The following is a 26,052-nucleotide window of genomic DNA, read 5'->3' as shown; positions in this document are numbered from 1 at the left end:
AGGCATTGGGAGGGTTGGGGGTAGGTTATATTGGGGTTCTTGGTGGTGAAAAATAAGTACTGGTGAAGGGAAATGTGTTTGATGATTGCATGACCGAGACTTAAACCTGAAAGCTTTGTAACTTTTCCCACAGTGATTCAATAAATAAATTTTAAAAAATTAAAAAGTAAAAATAAAAACACTGCACTGTTGAAGAATAAAAGGAAAACAGCACTGGAGAAAACACCTGTCAAACGTGTCTTCTGGGCTGTGGTGCAGCTGAGCACTGCCCCAGGGTAGGATTGGGGACATTGGTCTCATTAATGAGGATCAAGAATACTGAAAGGACTCTCAAAATTTGTAAGTGACAAGATAAACTATCCAACTAGAACACAGACAAGAACCATTAAGAAATATATGACTCAATGAAGAAAACCGGCAATAATCATAGTGGAAGTCGTTTAACACCGGTAGCAATTTAACAGATTAAACTGAAAAACTACAAATAAGTAGTCGCTAACCAATCTGTCAGAATGACTAAAATTAAAAAATAGCAAGATCATCAAATACTGTCAGGGCCATAGAGAAACTGGAACTCAGACTGCTGGTAGAATTAACAAATACTACAGTCCTCTATGAAAAAGGTTTGCAGGTTCTTAAAAATACTTAAGAGGTAACCATTATGCAACCGGCAATCGCAGTCCTGGGTATGTATTGAAGAATAAGGTTTTACGTTCACGGACTGTATGTGTTAAATGTGAGCTTTATTAGAATAACTCAAAACTGAGATAACCTAGAGTCCTTCAGAGGTGCATGGGAAAAATACCTACTGCCTGGAATGACATACCCATTGCACGGAATACTACACCTCAGTGAGTAAAGAGGAAAATTATGATTAATCAATGCAACAGAGATGAGAGTTGGTACAGTGGGTAGGGTGCTGGCCCTGCACAAGGGGAACACAGGTTCAGTGTCTGGCACCCCATATAGTCCCCCAAACCCCACTAGTTAAGAGCCAAGAGTAAAATCTGAGCACAGCCGATGTGTGCAACAGTTGCCCCGCACAACAAAATACACAAACACACATACGTACGCAACAACGTCAAGAAACTCCAGAGAATTATTCTTTTGTTTGTTTGTTTTAAGGCTATACCCCGCAGTGCTCAGGGGTTACTCCTGGCTCTGCACTCAGGAATTAGTCCTGGCAATGCTCGGGGGACCATATGGGATGCCGGGGATCCATGGGTCAGCCATGTGCAAGGCAAACACCTCCCCACTGTGCTCTCGCTCCAGCCCCGCTCCAGAGTGAAAAAAAAGTCAACCCCAGAAGGTTACATGCTGCATAAGTCGATTAGACAGCACTCCTGCAACGACACAGTGCAGAAATGGACAAGGAGGCTACTAGGCTTTTAAAAGGGGGGACAGGTGGAGGGAAAGGCGGTGGGAATAAAAGAGCCACGTAGGATCCCCACTTGAAGCGAAAATGTTCAGAAAATTAACTGTTACGTAGTTTTCTAAGAGATTATCTTGGGAAAAAATGGAGGGAAAAGGCACAGAACCTCTTCATTTCTTATAAATGCATGTAAAAGTACAACTAACTACCTCAAAGGGAATTTTAAATATGTGGATCTGTTTTAATGAAAATAACACAGTCCCCACTCTCAGGTACCCCACATTCTACAGGGATGTAAAAAGATCACGAACAAGTAAAAAGCCAGAAAGCTCCAGCTGCTAGAAAGAAAAATTACAGGGACAGGAGCGATAGTACTTGGGGAGGGCATGTGCTTTGACACAACCACCCTGGTTCCATCTCTGGCATCCCGAGCACTGCCTGGAATAATCCCTGAGCACAGAGCTAGGAGCAGCCCCTGAGCACTGTCAAGTGTGGCCCAAAATCCAAAAAAAAGAAAGAAAGAAAAAAGAACAATTACAGAGTAAGCGGTCTCAGAGTAGAAAGGCCAAGAGCTCACGAGGGGTCACTTGAAACATTATCATGAAACTGACACTAATGCAGTCGTCCACCAATTTAATGGTCCTGGAAATAGCTCAGGGGTCAGAGGCATATGTCCTGCACACGCAAGGACCTAAGTTGACACCTGGAACTGTCCGCCCCATCTCCAGCCCCCAAATACCTCCCCAGAGTCCCCAGTACCAGAGGGCCCAAGCAGTGGCACATGGCAGTGTCTCTGAGCACTGCTCAAGAGCTCATCCTCACCACGCCGCCCCCCCCCCCCAGCTAACCAATTACACATTATCAGCAAAGATTTTTAAAGTAGATATAAAGAAACAACAAATGTCTTTACAATATTCATTTCTTATACTCATTTATCACAGTACAAATAAATAAGGAACCAGTTCATTATATTGCACATTTTTTCCCTCAGATATTTATTTTGTTGGGGAGTGTTTTGGACCACACCTGGCAGTGCTCAGGAGTTACCCCAGTTATCCTGGCTCTGCACTCAGGAAATCACCCCTGGGAGACTGGGGACAGGGGACACACACGATGGGATGGGAAACGATGACAATATGTAGTACTGGGAACCTCTGGCATTAAATGGCTATCATACTGGCATCAATTCCACTTTAGTGAAACATTCGAGCAAGGCCTTGAAAGACTCCTACTGCTTCTTTAAGGCAGAGACTAAAGTGCAGAGAAGGTGACCAGCGGGGATGCTAACTGAGGAGATCTTGGGCTTTTTGCTTAAACCCCTATCAAATTAGCAATCACATTGTGCCTTGCATTCAATGTGAGCTCTTTCCTCTCCTATACTGAATCCAGAAAGCACAGCTGGAAATGTCTGGAGGACGTGAGCACTGACTTCTTTTTCGAGGAGCAGGTAAATAAATGCTCACCTCAAGGAAGCGGAGGAACGGAATAAGCATGCACTTCACGGTGACCAGAGGGGCCTACCTTGGATTTCTCCCTGGGGATCTTTGTAATACCACTTCTGCATGGCTTCATGCATCAATGGGACGGACGACACGCCCTTGGCTCTGTGCTCCTGCAGCTTCGTCGACAGTCTCTCATCGTCTAGGGCACTGTCCTGAAGATACGCCACCATCTTCTCAGCTTGCTGATGGAAACACAACATGGACTAAGAAGCGGGAACTCTACTAGGTCTACGGGTAATAAAATGCCCACCTTTATGGATTACGTGATCAGTAAAGATATCAGGCACAAATCATTGCAGGCAACAGTTTTAATCCTGCCAGTGATGTCACAAAACAGGTACTGTTCCTAATTCACAAAAGGCTCAAAAGCCAAGTCTCACTTGAGGCCTCAAAATTAAGCCAACTGAACTAAGATTAAAACACACACTGGGAGAGATCACAAGGCCTCTAAGCAACGCACTAATTAAGAATACTTGTCCAACTAACAAACCTTCAGGACAATCCGAAATCACAGAAATGAACCAACCCTGTAAAACCTTTTAATAGAACAAAGGGCACAATACAACTACAAATAATATCTTTTACAGACTTCATTATTCCCTGTTTTTCCTTTCTTGTCTCCACCCTACCATGAAGAAAAGAAATTCTTTTGTATAAGGCAAGCTACTTTTTACTCTGGGTAACAATGCATATACAATCTCTGAGAAATCTAGAGACAGCAGGATGTTCCTTTCTCTACTGTTTCAAGGCAAACAACACAGAAGACAAGGTGCCAGTCCACAGTTGCTTGCTTCGCCATTTTTGGCATTCCAGTAACTTCCAAAGAGAAAAAAGAAAAGCAAACAGCTAAGGGCAACCTCAGAAGAGCAAAAAATAACTTAGCATAATGACTACTACATAGCAGAAACTTACAAGCATGAAATTACTTGAGACAATTCCTCATACAAGTATTAGATACACAAAACATCTTTTCTAACACATAAAATGGAGTGGATAAGATTGTTTTGAAAGTAGTCGTCTAATGTTTTCCAACCTTCCCGGCAGTCCGAGAGAGGAAAGAACCGCATCATTTTTACCTGTTCCAAATGTTTGAGACCCTCCTCATCATCCGGCTCCGTAGGAACACTTCCCATGCCAGGAGCACCGACAGCTGGCGTTTCAACTGGCCGCAGGGCAGGAGTAGGACTGGGAACAGGAGGTGGAAGTATGAGAAGTGGAGAGGCTGCGTCTGAAATCTGTGACAGGGGCTGCTGGACGTCAGGAACCATTTCTAGAGGGAGAAATGTAGACAGGCGAGCACGCTTTAGAACAAACAGACTAGCGGCGACGGTTCCGTCAAGTTGGGCGGTTACTGCGCAGGCCTCACGGAGCCATGAACTGTGTCAGGAACACACGGCTACGACTACTGGAGAGCGAGTGTCTCTCTGGGAGTGCCACGAGTTCCTCCACAGAACGACACAACAGGGACTCAAAAGCACCTGGACAGGCCTTTTCCAGGGCCTGTGTCACTCACAGTAGCAGCTAATCGCTAGTTGGAGTTCCAGCTCTTGAAAACAGAATCAGTCTCCAGCCCTTCTTGCACTCTCTCTCATAGTAAAGCTACCAAAGCAGGACAAAGCTCCGCAAACGTGTTATTTCACATCAAAGCCTAAAGTATCTGCAATTAGCTTCACTACCTATTTCAAGGCCCAGTTAATCTACTTCAAGACATTGTATTTTGTAGGATAACGGAAAAGCACCTTGGGTCTACCTGTGCAGTGAAGGACATTCTTCTCAGTAAGAATAACGACTGCAAAAGAGGTTCTGTCCTGGTTCTTATTTCTAACCTCTCAGTATGCAGCTCTTAAGAAGAAGAGGGGGGATGGAAGTAATTAGATACAACTGCAATTTCCCCTTTGAAGCCTTGTTTGTTCAATTACAGACAGCTTCTCCGAATTCCTGTTCCTCTCATTCTCTGTTTCCTTTGCCAATTTTCTTAAAAGGAGTCTGCACCCGCTGTCTCTCCACTCCCTACCCCCACCTGCTACCCTGTGACGGCCACTCCCGCCCCATCTCCAGTAAGGGCTCCTTCCCAAAGACTCTGGGATCCGGATCCCCTCACCCCTACCACCCACCCTCTTCGGACAGCCTGACGTGGTCGGCCCGACCCTCAGGAGACAGGCTCGCCTCTGAGATCTCTTTCACCTGATCTCTAAAGTTCTCTGGCTCCTCGGAGCTACCTACCCCCAGGCTTCTGTCGTTGGGCCACTTTCGCTCACAGGTGTGTCATCTCTGACATTTTCATTGTCTTTCTGGCCATTAGTCCTGCGAGCTGGTCCAAGTCCTGCAATCCCAACAGCTTACCTGACTATCTCTAACTTCTCATCCACGGCCCAAACAATACACAGAAACAACTTCTTCTCCCCCTTTTACTCCCATTTTCTCTGACCAGAACCACGATTTCTTCAGACAAGTGCCTCATCCTGGGCTCTCCTCCTTGCCTGACGTACTAGCTGCAACAAGGTCCCACCGCCTCCTACACGAACTCACAGTGGCCAGGCTGCCCTCTGCAGGTGCCCTCAGCTCACCCTGCCTAGCCCTCGCCCAACAATCCCTCCCACTGCTGGCAAAGCCATGTCCAGTGGGGCTCCCCATGGCCTTCCTTTCCACACCTCATTAGTTCAAGCATCCCAAAAAATATGCAAACAACCAGGAGCACAACACACTAAAAGGCTCCTTTGCACGTAAAAAAATAGCACCGGAGCACTGTCCTCCCGTTGTTCATCGATTTGCTTCAGTGGGCACCAGTAACGTCTCCATTGTGAGACTTGTTACTGTTTTTGGCATATAGAATACGACACGGGGAGCTTGCCAGGCTCTGCCATGCGGGTGGGACACTCTTGGTAGCTTGCTGGGCTCTCCGAGAAGGATGGAGGAATCGAATCCGGATTTGCCGTGTGCAAGGCAAACACCCTACCTGCTGTGCTATCGCTTCAGCCCCGTAAAAATATAAATAAATAAAATAACAAAGTGAAAATACAACCTATGACTCAGGGGAGGAGGGAGAGATCTGTCAGCCAGATACATGATATGGAGGCCAGAGTGGTACAGCGGGTAGTACAGTGGGCAGCTGAACCAGGTTCAATCCCCGGCATCCCATATGGTCCCCAAGCACCACCTGGAGTAAACCCTGAGTCTCGCCAGGTGTGGCCCAAAAAACCAAAAGCCAAAACAATTCATATAACTCAAGAGCATAAAAACAAAAATCCTATCTAAATTTGGGCCAAGAACTCCAAACAAACACTTCCCCAAAGACAGACAAAAGGCTATAGAGGGCCTCTAGAGAGGGCAGTAGAAGATACTCAGTCCACCAGCCACTCAGAAACAGAGGCGGAAACCACAGCAAGGGTTCACCTCATAGCTCAAAAGATAAGACAGATCTCAGACACTCCAAAACTAAAACAGAAAAATGAGACAACAAATGCCAGGCAGGGTGTAGAGAAAAAGGTACCTGCATGCACAGTGCTGGGGGGATTATGAGTCAGTACAGTCATCGTGGGAAAGTGTGGAGAGCCACAGAATCTACAGACAGAACTCCAATGTCATCCAGCAATGACAATTGTCAATATATTCAAAGGAAGTAAAAACACTCCAAAAAAAAAAAAGTTCCCTAGAGTCTGCACAGCAATAGCATTTACAATAGCCAAGCTGTGGCAGCAACGCAAATGTCCACATTGTGTTTATTATCACAAAGCTGTAATATCTATACCCACAATGAAGTCTCGTACAAGCTAAAATTAGTCTTTATCACATTCATTAACTTGGAGGGATGGAAGTTAAAATAGCCAGTCGCACGAGACAAACACTGTTATGATCTTACTGAGATGAAATTTTACCAAGACAAAACTCCAATGCACAGGAAAAAAAACTGATTAGGAGGCTGGGGGGGACGAGGTGGACTGAAAAAGGGTAGGGGTGAGGCAGGGGAAAGACTGAAGAAAGAGGTCAGAGTACAAAATCACAAGCACGAGGGACGTAATACACAGCATGATGCTGTTAGTAACACAATTCGACAGTGAAGTATGAGACAAGGATAAACCCTAAGAGTCCTCATCACAAGGGTGAGATGTGTGTTTCTCCTCTCGTCTGGGGTATGATGGACGCTGAAGCTGTGTGATCATTCCACAATAAATCTAAGTCAAACCAGTACACCTCTTTAAACCTATCCAATGAAGTATTTCCATTTCATCCCAATAAGGAGTCAGAGAGGTGGTGCAGGGGCGAAGCCTGCTTGGCCCGGCAGCACCCCAACGGGTAGGAGCCAACCCCCTTTCTCCGATTACAATAAAACTGAAGGCAGGAAAGCAAGGCAAAAGAAAGCGAAACAACAAAAACAAAACACGGCAAAACCAGAGCTGATTCTTAAGCTAGATCAGATCTACTTCTTCACTTTAGTCTTCACTTCCCCCTACTACAGGAATGTCTTGTCTCAGTTTATTACCTTTAAGTGCCTCCCAACTTATTTCAAGATAAGCTCGAAGACTATGGGCGCCTCCAACACTGCCGGCATCTGCAGTCCGGGTGCATTTCTGCACTAGCTATGCATGCGCATGCTTTCCATTCCCTGGAGAGCAGAAGCCAGGGAGCGAGAGCCTGGTCTCCCGCTCCATAGGCCGAGCACAGGCGTGGCGAGCCAAGGCCTGGATCTGACTCCCTGCACCATGTGGTCCACCAAGTGCCAGCGCCAGACCTGAGCTACTCCACAAGAACAGAGCCGGTTGCTGGGGGGAGTGATGACAACTCCAAATAAGACAAGGTCTCAAAAAGTCCCACTGTGGGGAAATACACAATAGAGAAGCAAGTATTCGCAAAACTGATTCATCCAGCTTTGTTCTAGACATTTAAAAAACAAAACAAAAAAAAAAAAGAAATCCTTGGTCCAAACTGTCCAGTATCAGTTTACTGAGAAAAAAAGACAACATATCTTTATAAGGATGTATTGCTAGTACCACCATGCCCGGAATCAAGCTAGCTGCTAGAGAGCAAGGAAGGGGCGGAGAGAGGCCTTGCATGCAACTGCCTTGTGGCTGTCTGAATTGAATCCCTGTCGCAGATATAGGTCCTCAAGTTCCGCCAGGGATTACTCCTGGGCAAAGGCCAGAAAATAGCTCCTGAGCACTGCCGGGGTGACCCGAGCAACCGCCCCAAACAATTTTAAATACCAAACTACTGGGAAGAATACAGGTCAGTGGCAGAGCACTGCCCGAGCACTTGTGAGGCTCTGGACGGGGTGGCTTAGATAATTTAGGTGACTGGACAATCACCAAAATAAAACACAGGGAAGGTCGGATGAGAGGAAGGGAGGAGGCTCAGTGGCACAGCAAGTGCTTTTCCTGCTGTAAGGCCCTGAGTTTGATTCCCACTGGCAGACCGTAGAAAGGGAAACTGAAGTGTTCATTTAGAGGCCGGGGTCCTGGTGGGAGGGCAATGAGCTAGGCAGGGAAAGCAGCCACAGGAAATGGAAGGGAAGAGGGATGCATCCCCGTCACCCCAAGAAGAGAGAGATCACCAGGAGACAGGTAAGGACTCAAAGGTCAAAGAGAAGGGTATGGCTTCTGTAGTGAATGAACACATTATCTCTCTAATATGAGTATTACAGTAATATTTTCTCTAAGATTTTACAATGATACCTAAAGCAGACAAAGACCCCCTCCAAAATATATATATATATACATATATATATATATATCCTTTAAGAACAGATGCAAAGAACCTCAAAAATATACTAGCAAACAGAACTCAACAACTCATCCTAAAGATCATACACCATGAGGGGCTGGAGCGATAGCACAGCGGGTAGGGCGTTTGCCTTGCATGCAGCCAACATGGCCAACACAGGTTCGATTCCCAGCACCCCATATGGTCCCCTGAGCACCGCCAGGAGCAATTCCTGAATGCATGAGCCAGGAGTAACCCCTGAGCATCGCCGGGTGTGACCCAAAAAGCAAAAAAAAAAAAAAAAAAAAAAAAAAAAAGATCATATACCATGACCTAGCAGGATTCATCCCAGGAATGCTGGGATGGCTTAACATATGCAATTAATCAATGTATCAATATACCATATCAATACGGGGGGGAAAAATTGTATGAACCTATCAATAGATGCAGAGAGAGCATATGACAAGATCCAGCACCCATTCATGATTAAAACAAACAAAAAACCCTTTCAATTACCTAGGAATCGAAAAGAACTTCCCTCAAGAGTCAAAGCGATTTACCACAAGCAAACATTATACTAAGTGGGGAGAAACTCAAAGCCTTCCCACTACGATCAGGAACAAGACAAGGTGGCCCAATCTTGCCACTTTCATTCAAAACAGTACTGGAAGTACTTGCCGTAGCAGTTAGACAAGAAAAAGATATTAAGGGCATCCAGATAGGAATGGAAGAAACCAAGCTTTCACTATTTGACATGATACTGTATAACTACAAAATACCTCAAGAAATCAAAGAGGACACATAATAAGATGGGAGGCATTACTTTTCCCAACTTTAAACTGGACTACAAAGTGGTTGTAATTAAAACAGCTTGGTATCGGAATAAAGACAGACCCTCAGATCAACGAACAGAGCGGAATATCCCAACAAAACCCCTCAAGTATATGATCAGTTAATCCTTCGACAAAGGAGCAAAATATATGAAGTGGAGCAAGGAAAGCGTCTTCAACAAGCGGTGCTGGGAAAACCAGTCAGCTACAGGCAAGAAAATGAATTCAGACCTCTTTCTAACACCATGCACAAAAGTCAAATCAAAATGGATTAAAGACTTTGATATCAGGCCCTAATCCCTAAATTACAGAGAAAAACGTAGGCAGAACTCTCTGTGACATTGAAGCTAAAGGGATCTTTCAAGAATGAAACACCACTGACTAAGCAAGTGGAAGCAAAGATATTACATTACAGGATTACATTAAAAGAAGTTTCTGCACCTCAAAAATAACAAACAAATAAATAAAAAAGATGACCAGGACACAAAGACAGCCCACGAAATGAGAAAAATTATTCACCCAACATGCATGTGATAAAAGGCTAATATCCAAGATATATAAGGCACAGGTAGAAATTCACAAGAAAAAAATCTAACCCCATCAAAAAATGGGAAGAGATGAACAGAAATTTCCTTGAAGAAGAAATAAAAATGGCCAAAAGGCACGTTAAAAAATGATCTGCATCACTCATCAGAAAGATGCAAATCAAGACAACAATATCATCTACCACCACAGAAACTGGCACACATCAAAAAAGAACAAGAATAACAAGCGCTGGCTTGGGAACCTCACTGATGGGAATGTTGTCCAATCTTTTTTGGAAAACAATATGGACATGCTAAAAAAAATCTAGGAATTGAGCTTCCATTCATTTTGACCCAGCAATTCCACTTCTCAAAAGAGTCCCCAAGGGCTCAAAAACAAAATGGAGAAAAGACATCTGCATGCCTCGGTTCCTTGCCACATTATCCACAATAGCCAAAACCTGGAAACAACCTGAATGTCCAAGAATAGATGACTAGATGACGTACACAATGGATCACTCAGTCGTAAGAAAAAATATAACATCATGAAATTTTCTGCTACATGGAAGGGGGCTGGAGCGATAGCACAGCAGGTAGGGCATTTGCCTTGCAAGTGGCCAACACGGCCAACCAGGGTTCGATTTCTCCGCCCCTCTCGGAGAGCCCGGCAAGCTACCGAGAGTATCTCGCCGGCACAGCAAAGCCTGGCAAGCTACCCGTGACGTATTCGTGACGTATTCGATATGCCAAACACAGTAACAAGTCTCACAATGGAGACGTTACTGGGCCCACTCAAGCAAATTGATGAACAATGGGAGGACAGTGACAGTGACAGACGGAGGGATCTGGAGACTATCATGCAGAGTGAGTTAGTCAGAGGGAGAGACAGTGACACAGGGAAGGAAAAGAAACAAACAGCAGAATAACAAATACCCAAAGACAAGGGAAGCAAAGTGAGAACTGGTCTTCATTCGGAAATATGCCACCTACGGGGGCTGAGGGTTAGGATGGGGATGGGGAGGGGGCAATGACTATGGCGGAAACATTCAACTGGGAGGAAGAGGAGCTGCAGCAAGGTGGAAAAGTGTTATGGATGAAACTCTCTGAGCAACAGTACTGTAAACCATAGTGTAAAAACATGCAATAAAAAAGTGCCCCTGGTAGAGTCAGACCACTGGCGGGGGGAGGGGGAGAATTGGGGGAGGGAAGTGGGCCCTGATTAAGGGACCCGTGTTCAACAAATGTATGCTTGAAACCCAATCATGAATAACTTTGTAATCTCAAGGTGACTGAGTTTTTTAAAATTCATTTAAAAATGAAAGATTTTATGATATCATGTGCAGGAAATGGGACATTAATATTGCCTGTGAAGGAAAATGAACAATTTTTTTTTAAATCAATATAGTAACAGTGGAGAAGGATAACCCCATCAATGGCCAAGACCCAGAGACTATAAACCCCTGCTCCCAGAAGAGAACAGTGCAGAGTCTCCTGCCTCTGCGCCTGGCTGTCCTCACCGGGGCCCCTTGCAAGAGGGTGGGTTGAGTTTCCCTCCCCACCCTGAGCAGAGCCCTGGCAGCTGAAGACCTCCGGTTCCAGCCACAGCCATGCTTAAGACCACTCTCCACACGTTCGGACAAGCCCACACATGAAGGAACCGGCAGAGGAACCCAGGTGTGCAGGATCCAGGGCATAGATCTCCAAGCCTACTCGGATTGGGACTGCGGCCTCCTCCACCCAGATCCCCCATCTTCCAGTACGTAGGCGTTACACCCACCAACTGCCCCCGGTGCTGTGTAATCCCACCAACGGCCAAGACCCAGAGACTATAAAACCCTGCTCCCGGAAGCGCGCGGCCGCATTTGCGGCTGCGCGACATCTTATTATCTAGTTCTTACTCTGGAGAACCTGGCAGGCTACCAAAAGAATCCTGCCCACATGGCAGAGTCTGGCAAACTCCCTGTGGTGTGTTCAATGTGCCAAAAACCAGTAACAATGATGGGTCTCATTCTCCTGACCCTGAAAGAGCCTCAAATGTGGCACTTTTTAAAATCTTAGGGCTAGGATGAAGGAGACATTACCAGGGCCTGCTCGAGGCAATCAATGAACAACAGGATGACAGTAATACGGTGGAGAAGGAAATATAATTCAAGCTATTCTCTAGCAAAAGCGATGGGACTTCCACACATTCCTCCAGATTCCTTTCTTGTCTCTTGAAACCAGTATTTTGGTGAGTCCTCTAGGTAACGCACACAAAGCCTTTACACGAGGGTATGGAAGTAGTTTGACGTGAGAATCAAACTGCTACACTGGATCCCAAACCCAGTTTGTTCAGTATCACACTGCTATGAGGGCGTTGAGCCCTGGAAGTAAAATCCCTGAGAACTCCCCTTAAACCTTCTAAATTGATTTCTTGAGTGGACAGATTATGAAGAGTTTAATTATACATTCAACAACTTCCTACTAGACACAACTGGAAAGAGGCATAAATCAAAGCCTGTCTTGCGGGAGTTGACCTGTCTTGTCTAGCTAGATACATACCATTCCCCCTACTGGGCACTCTGGCTGGTAGACTACTTTCTGTCCGACTGTCTTCTTCACCTTTTTCTGTTTGTTCAGTTTTGGGTTCCTCTTTCCTCTCAAATTGTGATGCTTCCTGAGGTTGATGGTCTGAAGGAGTGTTTGGTGGAGCAGATGATGAAGAGATTTGGGGTGTTTCCTCACTAGCTTCTGTAACACAAAATAATCTTAAGTTAATTTAGAAAGCACTTCATTGGTTTAAATTTAAAAAAGAATAAAAAAGTTACAGGTCCCCCCACCCCCACCGCCAAAATGGATGTGTGTGTGTGTGTGTGTGTGTGTGTGTGTGTGTGTTAAAAGACGAAATGAAAAATGAGCCTCACCAATTCCTGGTCTATCGGTTTTCTCTCCCTCTTTCTTATTCGTCTTATCGGGTTCTTTGGCTTCTTCGTTGTGACTGCCCTCGGAGTCAGAGCACTCCTCTGCTTCCTCCACAGGCCGGAAGTCCATCTCCTGCTCTTCTGGAATAGGCTCCTTCTGTACTTTCTGTACAAGAGAGTAAAATTCAAAGTTCTGCAGCTCGCTGGCTTTGGCAGATGTCAGCACCCGTCACGACCCCGTAAGCAAGCTCTACCTTGAGAGAGAGGAATGCTCCAGAGGAGTCGAATGTGCCCATCTCTTCCTCCGCATCCTCTAAGCACCACTCCGGCAAGCTGTCCCTGTCATCATCGATGCCCCCACTGCCAGAGCGCACCCTGCGGTAGCCCCGTTCTTCATCTCGGTCACGGAAGTCAAACTCAAACCGTCGCCGCCGTTCCATGTGTTCCCGCCAGCCTGCAGAACGAGGGCCATCTGGGGTGAGGAAGGAGAACACAAATTTTAGGAAAGCTTTAGGACACTATCTGAAAATGAAAATCAGAGGAATGTGACGACGAAAATTGTAACTGAAAGCAAATTCAAATGAATCAACCTCTTCATCCAGTTCTTTGAAGAAAAATCCTAGTTTAGGTTCAGTCGGCAGGAGCACTGCTCCTCGGCTCGATACACTCCAGAGCAGGGGCTCTCAACAAGGTCCCTGTCTGAGTGGCCGGGCCCCTGTCCCGTGCCATGACCTCCCACTTCTGCAACTTGCACCCGTAACACTGGGGCCCACCTATGGCCCTATGGCCCCCACCTGTGAAACACACTCTAAAACTTATATGTAAAAGGCAAATTTTAAACAAATAATTTTTAAAAGACATTTTAAAATGTATTCAAAGCATACACGTGTAATTAATGTAATGTGCTTGTAGTGTCCACGACTCCATAAGCCAGGAGCCCACTCCATAAGCCAGACGTCTAGCATGTCTTCCCTTTGGCTGGACTTAAAGCACTCCTTTCTTTCTTTCTTTCTTTCTTTCTTTCTTTCTTTCTTTCTTTTTCTTTTCTTTCGGATTTTTGGGTCACATCTGGCGAAGCTCAGAAGTTACTCCTGGCTCTGCACTCAATTCCCGGTGGTGCTTTCCACCAGGGATCAAACCCAAATCAGCCATGTGCAAGGCAAATGGCTGCTGTACTATCACTCTGGCCCCTAAAGCACTTTCTTTTTGTGGAAATATAGTTAGGGTAAGATCAGTTCCTTGGGTCATTTCAAGAAGTCAAACTTACATGTTTACTGACAGTGCCAAGATCTTATTTTATAATTCTGATTCCCAAGAGTCAGGAAATCATACTGCCACCAAATTTCAGTGATTTTCTATAGCCTACCATCCAAATGTTATACTTGAAGAAAAACTCCCGAAGTCACTTGCATCAAGAACCCACTCTTGCACCGTCTACAGCTTTTTCCACAATAACATGCTCATTCTCCTCTCCCTTCCCCACCCCCATCTCTCAACTCTCCCCGGGGAGTTTTTATTTCCACATAATACCCCCAGGGACATTCCTAAATCCACCCTTGCATACTATTTATTACATTTACTTTCCAACAGAAAAAAAGTGTTTAATAAAAAGATTCCAGTTAAGAGATTAAAAAAAAAAAGAAATCTCTTAAAATATGACAAACCAGATCTAAAAGAACTGTGAGGAGAGGAAGGTTAACACCTTTTAGAATTTCCTTGTTTTCTCTATTGGGGATACAAAAAAAATGAAACTGGGGGCTGGGGATATAGTCTGGGTCTTACGAGCATGCAACCACCCAGATCCAATCCCAAGCCTCCACTCCCCCAACCACCATCAGGAGTGACTCCTGAGCACTGCTAGGTATGGCCCAAAAGAAAAAAATAAAACAAAACCAAGAGACCAAAGTTTAATGTTCTCGCTAATAAGTTCCTGGTCTGCTAAACCCAGAGATCTAAAAACCAAACTACAAACCAAAGGCAAACAGCTAAAACATCAAATACATATTATTAGGTAGTATTTTATAAGCCGCTCAGAAAAGGTGAGGGGGGAAAAAATCCAACATTTCTAGACTCCCCACCCTTTACTTATAATACAAACAAAATACTATTTAGGACCTGCCAAGAAAACTAAGGAATTGTTTCCGGTCAAATTGCTTAAATGTAAACCCAAACTACTCAAAAGCAGTCCTCCTGATCAAACGGCGAATTCCAGAGGCCCTGATAGGAAGCGAAGCACGTGGGCGCTAGGCACCGTTCCCTGGCATGTGGCCAGGCTGCCCTCTGGCCGGGCCTCCTCGGTCAGCCCCCAGTCTCACACATGCCCCGGCAAGGGCTCTGCCTTGATAAAGTTATAAACGCCCCAAGTTTCATTCCGTTGTTTTACCAACAGTATAATTTTACTTGGGAAGGTAACATGCAAGCAGTAAAGCTCAACTATAGTTAGATTCACCAGAGTTTTATCTATTTGATTTTTTGTTTGTTTTGGGTCATACTCAGTGGTGCTCGGGGCTTACTCTTGGCTCTGCTCAGGGACTAAAGCCAGGTCGGCCAAGTGCAAGGCAAGCGCTACCTGTTGTACTATCTCTCCGGGCCCCTCACCACCGCTTTACAGTCCTACGCTATGCCGGAATTAAACTCTGATGCTACTTTCATAAAGAAAACTCAGTCAAGTCCATTATGTTTCTGGGGCCAGAGATAAAACACCGAGGTTAAGGCACTTGCCTTGCACACATCTTAAATGGTCTGATCCCTGCAATGCATACGGTCCCCAAGCAGGTCCAGCGTGACCTCTGAGCACAGAACCAAGAGGTCCTGAGCACTTTGTGTGGTCCAAAAACGCAAACAAAAACATCGTATCTAACCTGCAATGCAATCCCAATAAGACACTAACTATAACCTAAGAAATAAGATACTAACTACAACCTAAGAACAACCCCTAAAAAAAATTTTTTTTGGCTCCAGTTATCTTTTATATTCCTACAACTTTAAAAAATGCACACACATATAAAACCAATTTTACCTGTCATGCTAACGGATAGTAACATGAACTATTCAGAAAGACTTAGCACAGAAAAAGATGTTATACCTCCCAAATGTAGTTTGCTAGTAAAGAGAGTGGCTACAGTTTTAACTCTGTCTCCCTTTAACAGAATCAACACCAGACATTTGGGCTCGGAAACAGCATTCATCTTCCAAAACATTCACCTTGTTTGTTTTTGATCAGCTGGAATTTCTCTTCTCGCTCAGCCCAGATCCTGTCCATTCTCTCAATGAATGCTTGTTGGGAACATAGTCTATAAAACCCTTCTGCGTACAGGCAAGCTCAGCACAAAATGCTGTGATGTCTTGAAGAGAACTATAACATTTGGTTGCCCAGGACACAGACTGATGGGAACTTCCCAGATAACTGTGATGCAAACAATGCCTACCATTGACAGGAAACTCGCTCGTAAGCGGCCATGAGGAGCCGGAGTAAACATCCTACCTCCACCGGAAGGGCACCCTCACTCGTTTCTACCTTCCCGCGTTCCAAGGAGCACTCCGAACGCCTATGATTCTGCTTAATATGCTCTTGAGCCATTGGGGTTGCTAATACAATGATTTTTTTCATAGTAAACAAAAATTATTTTTACTAAAGACACAGTTCCTTGGCATGGAGTTGGTAGATGAAATAACATACCCATGAAGCTCACAAGGCATGCACACCCTCTTTAGAGGCCTTACTGCTGTGTGACCCCCCAATTCAAGCTACTGTGGCATCTGGTGGTCATGAGGCATGGGATCAGCACTCTGGCTAGGGATGAACTCGGACACAAAGCACCAGTGTCTTCAATTACCAGCGTATCCCACGTCAGGGAAGAACAGTTTAAGGCATTCTTAAGAATCAAACAGAAGAACTTACAAAACCACCAATCACTACTATTTTCTCTCTTTTTTTCTAAAGTTAGAGGAACAAAAAAATGAACTTGTGATTATGTTTATGACCTGGGTTTCAAGTTTATTCTTCTGATGAGCATAAATCACATTTTCAGAACAAAAAACCTTTAAAACAATAAGCCCTTTCTAACGCAGGAAAAACATCCAGTCGGGAGGAAGCTCGTATCCCTAAGTGAGTAATCACAGCACTTTCATCAGCCTGAAAGCATGCCGGGGTGAAGGAGGAAATGCAAGGCTCACCAGTCAGAACCACGAAGGCAGCCTTCTTCCTAGTAAGCCACTGACCCCAGAAAGTGAGTTATTTTAATCAACTGAACAGATGTGCAGAATTATGTTAAAAATGTTAATAACATATATGGCTCCTCAAAAAAAAAAAAAAGCCATCTTGCCATCTAGATCCCAACGATCCCCAGAGAACGCTCACCAGCCTCCCAAGCACACCTCTTACCAGGACTGTGCGGCCGCCACCTCTCCCCGTCCCTCCTGGGCCCAGCGAGCCGCCAGCCTCCGTCTTCATCATCTCCATTCTGCTCCTCCCTGAAGATACGCCAATTTTCACTTTCTGATCGTATAAATTCATGCTTTCTTCCCACTGATGTTGGTCCGCCTTCCTCAAAATTTGGTCTTCCTGTAACGAAATAGGTAGACGTAAGCCTCAGTGACTCAGGATTCGGAACACAGACTGAATGCTCAAACCACACTTCCCTGAAAATACATCCCTCTCAATGTGCCGGCAGTACAAATGAAGTAACTGCAGATCTATGCAAATGTTGTTAGACACATTTCATAAAACCAAACTTCCACAGACTGGGAAATTACTTAAAACAGAAATAGTATGCACACTTGAAGCGGGGGAGAGTGGGGGCAGTGATGGGAAAGATCGCACGGCTGCACAGGTGCCCCTAAAAGTGTCTGACAGCGGCCAAGGGAAAGCTTAGTGGCACACTGCACTCCCTCCAGCCCTGCGCCCCATCCCAACTGATGAAGCCCTCCAGTTCCCTGCCCTCCAGGCTCTCTCCAGGCTCCAGCAGACGAGCACAGGCAGGGCTTAGGGCGCCTGTCTCACGGGCACTGGGGTCCCCATGAGCTGTCATTCCAGCAGCTCTGCTGTTGGCCCTGGCAGCCTGTTGTCGCATTCCCAGGTGCTGCAAACATTCCCAGCATTACGGCAGACAAAAGTATGTATCACCACTAACAGGTGTTGGCCAGAGCCAGAGACACAGTACAGCATGTAGGGTGCTTGCCCTGCACACAGCTAACCCAGGTTCCATCCTCAGTACCACATACTGACCCTCTCCAGCACGGCAGGAAGCTACATGAGCACAGCTGAGTGTGTGTGTGTGTGTGGGGGGGGGGGGGGGGGGGGGGGGAGAGGAAGGGCGGCCATGTTGAACGCTACTGAGTACTGCAACCAAGAGAAGCGGGTGAGCGAGCTCCAGGGTCAGAAAGTACAACCTCTGGTGAGCACGTGTGGGAGTCCAGAGCAAGCTGGGAAGATACCACAGGCCCCAGCGAAGAGTACAAGTCCCAGAGTACATGGGCACTAAAGTGGTGTGAACTGCAGTGAGCTCAGGGCAGGGTTCGAGCAAAACAGGACGAAGGGAAGGAGGAATCCACAGATGGGTGTCTCCAAGAAGCCAACCCACCGCTCAGATGGGGAGCTGAGATTTTTCATTCCCACCAGCACCCAGTGCATTGGCCTCATGAAATAAATTTTTTTTTTGGCTTTTTTGGGCCACACCCAGCGATGCTCAGGGGTTCCTCCTGGTTCTGCACTCAGGAATTACTCCTGGCGGTGCTTGGGAGACCATCTGGGATGCCAAGGATTGAACCCATGAACCCGGGTCGGCCGTGTGCAAGGCAAACACCCTATCCACTGTACTATCTCTCCCGCCCCAACAAATCACTTCTGAAGACAGAAGTCCTGTCGAACCCGAAGCAACTGCAAAGACACATTAATGGTAAGAGAACTTGACAAAGCGCTGGAGCATATGCTCTGCATGAGGCAGCCTTGGGTTAGATCCCTGGCAGGGCGCCCAAAGTAGCTCCTCCAACACAAGTGGGTGCAGCATCACCCCCACCCCCCACCCCAGTTGGCACTTAATGTGCAGTGAGTATTTGCTGAATGAGTCAGGAGATTAACACTTGAATCCTTGCTGTGCTGTTTATTTGTTCATCTGGGGGGTGTGTGGGCCACACCCAGTGCACAGGGGCTGTCCCTGGCTCTGGCTTAAGGGCAACTTCCCGAAAACCCAGTGCCAGGGGCTGAACCCCTGCCTCCCACATGCAAAGCTATCTCAGTCCCCGAATCACACTGTTTACTACTTCCATTTCAGTAAGCTGCATTTCCCCACCTAAACAAACCTTTGAATGGTCAAGTCCTACATACACTTTTCATATTAGTACCCAGGGGGAAAAAAAGAAGGGACAAGATTGGGTAGAAGAAGAAAAGCTAGTGTATGGGGATGTCAGAGCTCAAGCACGTGCCTTGCATGTATGAGAGAGCCTGGGTTCAATTCCAGGTACTGTTAAAACAATTAAAAGGAGAGCTGAACAGGGTGCTGACTGTGCAAAGCCAATCAGGGCTCAATTCCCAGCATGCAAAATCTTTTCTAAAAACCACGATATGTTCTTTGATGTATTAAATACTGCGCAATAAATCATTGCAATTAATTTACGTGACGACTTCTCCACTAAACTAAGAAAAACCCAATTTAATTATGACATGTCAAACACATTCCCTTGCTTTCAGAGATCACAGTAAAAAAAAAAATTCAAGAATTTTATGAACTTCACCTCTTTTCCTTCTAACAAAACGTATTAATGAACTATAACATTCTTAGGGGGCTGGAGCGATAGCACAGCGGGTAGAGTGTTTGCCTTGCAAGCGGCCAACGCGGCCAACCCAAGTTCAATTCCTCTGCCCATCTCAGAGAGCCCAGCAAGCTACCGAGAGTATCTCGCCCACAGGGCAAAGGCTGGCAAGCTACCCGTGTCGAATTCGATATGCCAAACACAGTAACAATTGTCACAACGGAGATGTTACTGGGCCCGCTTGAGCAAAAATCGATGAACAATGGGAGGCCAGTGACAGTGAACATTCTTAGGAAAGTAGACAATCCAAAATGTACAATTCAAAGTTTTCATAAGTAAAGTAAAAAGTAAAGGCCCTCCCGTTGATCATCGATTTGCTCGAGCAGGCCCAGTAACGTCTCCATTGGAGACTTTGTTGTTACTGTGTCTGGCATATCGAATACTCTCGGTAGCTTGCCGGGCTCTCCGAGAGGGGCGGAGGAATCGAACTCGGGTCGGCCATGTTGGCCGCGTGCAAGGCAGACGCCCTACCCGCTGTGCTATCATAAAGCATTTGCTTTATGCATATATGCAAATATATATGCATAGTTACTAAAGGTTTTGGATTGTTTTTTTTTTTGAGGGTCTGGGGGTGGGGTCACATCCAGCAGTGCTCCCAGCTTACTCTTGGCAGGCTTGGAAGACCATACGTGGTGCTTGGGACTGAACTCCAGTCGAATGTGTATAAGGCAAGCTCCCTACACACTGTTCTATGACTCGGTCCCTACTAAAGATTTGGTGGTGGTGCGGAAGACCCACACCCAGCCGTGCTCAGGGCCGACTCGTAGTGCTATGCCCAGGGATCATTCCTGGTAGGCTCGGGGCACCATACGGAGTGTCAGGGATTGAACCCGAGTCAGCTGTGTGCAAGGCAAACACCTAACCTCTGTATTACTGCTTTGGATTCCTAAGATAACTAGTCCTAAGAGAACTTTAAGTGTTCAAGTTCATCGAACCCTTCCCCAGGTAAACACTACCCGGATTTCTGGCCCCAACGATGAGTTTTAGGTGCTTCTGAACTTGCTTATTTACACGCAATATTTACTGAATGCCAACTTCTCTCACTGAACACTTGGAGACTGTGCCACTCCATTACAGAGAACAGGAATCTGTTCTTCTGCACAGCTGGACGGGATCTCACTGAATGCCTAAATCAGAACATATACATTATTGCTGTTCTCGGTGGTTTCTAATTTTTTGCTATTATGAACTGTGCTGCTCTGGATATAGCTGGTGCATACTCGCATTTCTGTTGGTATACACCTCGGCATGAAACTGCTGGAACACGCAGGCACGGTTAAAATCAGCATGTACCATCAATTACGTCTTCCAGAGACATGGCAGTGCTAAACCATTTTTTATTTGCTTGTTTTACTCAAACTTCTAATGAAACAGTCATATTAGTGCCTCTTTCATATATAAGCGTGTGCGCGCACATACACACACACACACACGATTAAAAATAAAAAGGGCCAGGGAGAAGAAGGTTCAGTAGACAGAAGTGCATGCCTTGTCTGAACAGGAACCTATAGTTCAATCCCTAGCACCATACCTGGGCACCACCAGGGGCACCTTGCCTGATGGCACCCAGACCCACCATGCACTAATGTGTCTGACCTACGGCAGTGACCCCTCAGGCTCCCTGAGCTTGTGAGAGAGCCCCCAACCACATCAAATAAGGAAAAGGAAACTTAAGACACCGCACCTGCTCTTCCGTGCCAACGAAGAGGCAACCCATTCCCACTGACAAAACGCACCCACCGTGTCTGTTTACCCACTCCTCATTCGAACCACAATCACCAACCTCGCCACTGCTCCGGTGAAGAAAGGTGCCCCTGGAGGGCTCTCCCAAGGTCACAGAACTTAGAAGTCACCAAAAACAAAGCTGAAGTGGCCCAAACTCCTGACCCAGGGTTCACTCACAAATTAAGCCCACAGGAAGCAGCCCAGATATCCAGACACCAACACCAAGAGAGCAAGAGCTGGCTGCAAGGGAAGGAGGGCCCCAAGGGCAGCGCGTGGATCAGGGGGAAAGGCTGCCCACCGCTCCAACAGGGCACGGAGCTCCGGTTACCTACATGCCAGAGAAACGATACAAGCGGGGCCATACAGAGTTCCATCCAGGCGCAGGCATCAAACCCAGGTGCAAGGCAAATCCCTAACCTGCTGTACTACCTCTCCAGTACCCTAGAAACTAGAGTTTTGAAGGGAGAAATAATTCTAAGCACCGCCTAATATTACTTTTGTAATTACTAGTAAAAACTAAACTTCATATAGGAAGTACCATGAAATGCCAAAATAAATCCTTTACAACCCAAATGATTACAAATAATTTCTTTATGTGTTTGTGTCCACTTGTATGAGCGGATAGGAATGCCAATGAGAATTTCACTTGTACAATTTCATTTTTAAGGTAAAGGTAAAGGTAAAGGCCCTCCCGTTGATCGTCGATTTGCTCGAGCGGGCCCAGTAACGTCTCCATTGGAGACTTTGTTGTTACTGTGTCTGGCATATCGAATACTCTCGGTAGCTTGCCGGGCTCTCCGAGAGGGGCGGAGGAATCGAACTCGGGTCGGCCATGTTGGCCGCTTGTTAGGCGAACGCCCTACCCGCTGTGCTATCACTCCAGCTTCATTTTTAAATACTATGATATTGAGGCTGGAGCAACAGCACAGTGGTAGGGCGTTTGCCTTGCGCATGGCCAACCCAATTGACCTGGGTTCAATTCCTCCACCCCTCTCGGAGAGCCTGGCAAGCCACTGAGAGTATCTCGCCCGCATGGCAAAGCCTGGCAAGCTACCCGTGACGTATTCGATATGCCATAGTAACAACAAGGTTCACAATGTTACTGGGCCCCCTCAAGCAAATCGATGAACAACGAGAGGACAGTGACAGTGATATTGGGGCAGAGCAGTATGATAGCAGGTTTGTCCCGCACGTGCCTGACCTGGGTTTGAGCCCCAGCACCCCGTATGGCACCCCCAGCACTGCCAGGAATGAACCCTTAGTACAGAGCCAGGCGTAAGCCCTGAGTATTGCAAGGTGTGGGCCCCAGACAAAAGTACTTGGGTATTCAGGCCTAGGGATGTGCCTCTTTGGCAGAGCTCTCGCCCTACATTTGCGAGGCCCTGAGGCCAAGCCTCAGCACCACAAAAGAAAAGAACAACACATGCATCTGTGTGCTGCAGGCGTAATTTTAAGTAAATACTATCAGTTGTCTGTGGGCCAAGTAGAAGAGATTTAAAGACCCTGCTGTGTCTGTGCACCCTCGGATTCTGTAATGATCGGGTGGAAATGCAGAGAGCCATGGCACAACATCTGAACTAAAAATTTTCCGCAGAAATACTGAGGAACCTCCAAAATAAAAAAAATTATAGGGTGGGAGGGGTGGTGTCAGAGAGACAGTGAGGTGGTGTTTGTCAATTCCTGGAACCATGTAAGATCCCTAAGTCCCACCAGAAATGATCCCTGAGCAGAGTCACGAATAAACCCTGCTGTGACCAAAGACAAAAAAAAAAAATCCTATTTTATTTTTTTTCTTTAAGGCACCATTATTTACAAAATTGTTTATAACAGAATTTTGGGCGTACAACATTTCAACACCAATCCCATCCACAGTGTCGATTCCCTCCCACATGCAACCTGCCTTCTTAACAGGTTTCAGTTTAAGGGTAAATCACAGCATTTTGGCTCGTGATTTACACATCTACTTATAACACATCTCTACATGGGCTCGAGGCGTCATCCCTGTCTTCTTAGTTAGTCCCCGTTTCTTCCCTTGCTGGTCGTTCTCATTTCTGCCACCGAGGGTCAAGGGTGATCCAGGTCTTCCCGCTCTGCTCCCGTGGATCCCCTGTCCTGCTACTCTAGAGCATCGATACTGAATCACTCGGTATCTCCCCGTTCCATCTGCGCTGAGGGAAGCTCGTGCTTTTATCATTCCTTGCAGCTGCAGGGGACTCCTCTTGCGATACACCTTCACTATCTGCTGTCTGCTGCTTAGACGCCAGGGCTGACTCCATACCCTAGCTTTTGGACTCGGCGCTGCATTGAGTAACAGTGTGTACGTGTCCTTTTAAACAAACGTTTTGTGTCTTGGAGGGAACAGATACCAGCAAGGGGAATTGCCGGGTCATATGGTGGCTCTATTCTTACTTTTCTAAGAACTCTCCAATCTATTTTCCACAGACACTGAAGACGACATTTCTCTCAGCAGAGTATGAGAATGCTCTTTTCACCACACCCCTGCCTACATGGAGCGTAGGAACCAAATATTTTAAGTGACTTTTAAAAAAATTTTTAACAAGTTTAAATTTTCATCATTATGATTTAAAATTAAACATAACTGAATAACCTACACATTAATGCCTCAGCCAACTATTCCTAAGAAAAAAACTGGAGGGCTCTGAATCCCTGAATTGGAAACAGCATGCACTTTTTCCCTCCCTTCTGCAGAGACGAAAAAGATCTAAGGTTTTTTTTCGGGGGGGTGGGCTTTTTGTTCGGGGGAGGGGCTAAGTCTTAAGTGTCTAAGATATCCAACAGACAAGTACACATTTCTGTCCACTCAAAGGAAACACAAATATTTTATAAGCATACTATGTATATACAAATGTTACAGTCGCATCAACGGTATCTCGGAATGTGTCAGAGGTCTTAACACGCTCCACTCCTGCCCCACCCCGCCCATAAAGATGCTCCCAAGTATTTTTCCCCAATGGCAGAAAATGCCTAGTTGTGTCAAGGCTGAATAGAACGCGTCTAAAAATTAAATGAAAATAAAACTAAAATGCAGTATCAGTTTTAGTCCGAGCAGACTGAGTGGACTTCCTAAGGAGAAAGAGCAGTAAAAGGGCACCTGTGTGAATGTTTGACTCACAGCCAAAAATGGTGTTTATGGAAAACTTCAGATGGAGCAAAGAGGCACTCGGCCAACAAAATCTACAGCTGTTGAGACTTGGAACTTCCTTACAAGTGCCCAAACTCCAAAAGCAAAAGTGGAATTATGGGACAGACTTTGAACCTTGTTTATGTGCAAATTTTCCTAGCAAGCAACTTTTATTCCTCTATTCAGATATATATTCTCCAATCAACAGTAAAAATATTTTCTAATACCAGAGCAAATAGCAAAAGGGAATGCCATCCAGGTATTAATCTTTTACTTTCTTTCTCCCAAATTCTCGTGGGCGAAACTCAGCGTGACTAGGAGGAAGTTATTTAAATTCTAAATCCAAAGATTTGCAACTTCTCAAGCCTCACCAGTTAACGTGGGTCCTAAAAACACAGTTTCAGTAGGAGAAGAGAGTCTGCAAAGGGTGTTGGCATCAGCAAAACTGCTCTGGAAAAGCAGAGCATCTAGGCCATAGCCTTGCACCCCTCATACGACTGTGTGCTGCGCACGCGGGGACGCTGCCTGCAAGCTCTGGCGTGGGTGACCAGGAGGGCTCGGATGTACAGAACTGGGAAGAGTCTCAGAGCTTCTGAAGAAAGTGAAGAAAGAACTGCAAGAAAGAAGTTTGCAATACGGGAGATCTACTGTGGGCTAGTGGCTGATATCTCTATATCAGAAAAAATGTTTCAGGGCATCAAGGAGGGTCCTGTGATTTAGGATGTTCACATGGTATCTATGCTCTATCAGTTTTGCCTCCTCCAAGCCAGCAACTCAACCACGATGAGCTCATACGCTGTCTTATGCTCCTGAGCAGGCGCCCCAAGTGGGTTCAGAGTCAGTAACCAGGAGTGAGCATTGAGAGTCACCGTCTCGAGGCCACAACAAACTTGGAAACCAGAAATCCAGGAACAGGTTCCTGGATTTCTTCACTTGAGACATTGACTTTTTCACTTCCGACATTTAATTCTTGATGAGCATCTTGCCAAATCACTTGTGCTGATATAATCTACAACAGATTACACTGTAGTCTCCTCAGTTCAGTAAGACCCTTCACTGCCTCGTTTACCACAATGTCTGCTCCAGAGGCAGAGCAGACGCGCTCCGAACACCTGCTTTCTGAGACGCAGTGGTGCTTCTATTTCGTCTGCCTTACCTCGCCACCACCACACCCCAACTAAAATAAATCATGACCCTACCAGGACAAGCAGGTAAGAAGGGCAAGAGTAGCACTGTAAGTTCCTTCTTCCTACTCAATACCTTCCAGTCCTGAAGGTCAAAGTTTCCACTGCTGTGTCTGAACTTGTACTGAAATGTTTGGCATTAATAAAACAAAGAAGGAATTAATGTATTTTTTTAAATGATGGGGGGAGAGAAAGGACTCTACAAAGGCGGATTTCACTTCCTAAGTAGCATTATATTGGTCTACATTAATAATCTTCCCAGCAGGCCTTCCATGATTTTCCTTTGAACAATTCCAGTCTTTGTTTCCTTAGATCCTCTTACATGTGCCATTTGATCCAGGTTCTAAAATGCAGCTCACAGAGACG

At 45.9% G+C, this 26,052-nt stretch overlaps 1 protein-coding gene across 4 annotated transcripts in view; it reads right to left on the bottom strand.

Moving 5' to 3' along the window:
* Positions 1-26,052, bottom strand: part of GIGYF2 (GRB10 interacting GYF protein 2) — a 148,878-nt gene that overhangs the window by 36,806 nt on the left and 86,020 nt on the right. For 3 of the 4 annotated variants that reach the window (XR_008793392.1, XM_056120742.1, XM_056120757.1), the window contains 6 exons: positions 17,210-17,389; positions 13,080-13,297; positions 12,829-12,991; positions 12,467-12,655; positions 3,951-4,144; positions 2,894-3,056 (listed from right to left, as the gene is read on the bottom strand). Coding sequence is in view for 3 of the 4 variants with exons in the window: in XM_056120742.1 (XP_055976717.1) it covers positions 2,894-3,056; positions 3,951-4,144; positions 12,467-12,655; positions 12,829-12,991; positions 13,080-13,297; positions 17,210-17,389 (1,107 nt within the window). In the remaining variant the exon portion in view is untranslated. The remainder of the gene's footprint in view (positions 1-2,893; positions 3,057-3,950; positions 4,145-12,466; positions 12,656-12,828; positions 12,992-13,079; positions 13,298-17,209; positions 17,390-26,052) is intronic. The other variant, XM_056120750.1, reaches the window with a different exon arrangement.

This window comes from Sorex fumeus, unplaced genomic scaffold (genome assembly GCF_029834395.1).
Source record: "Sorex fumeus unplaced genomic scaffold, SorFum_2.1 ptg000005l, whole genome shotgun sequence".
Classification (NCBI taxonomy): Eukaryota; Metazoa; Chordata; class Mammalia; order Eulipotyphla; family Soricidae; genus Sorex; species Sorex fumeus.
This window is presented reverse-complemented; position numbering and strand designations above follow the sequence as displayed.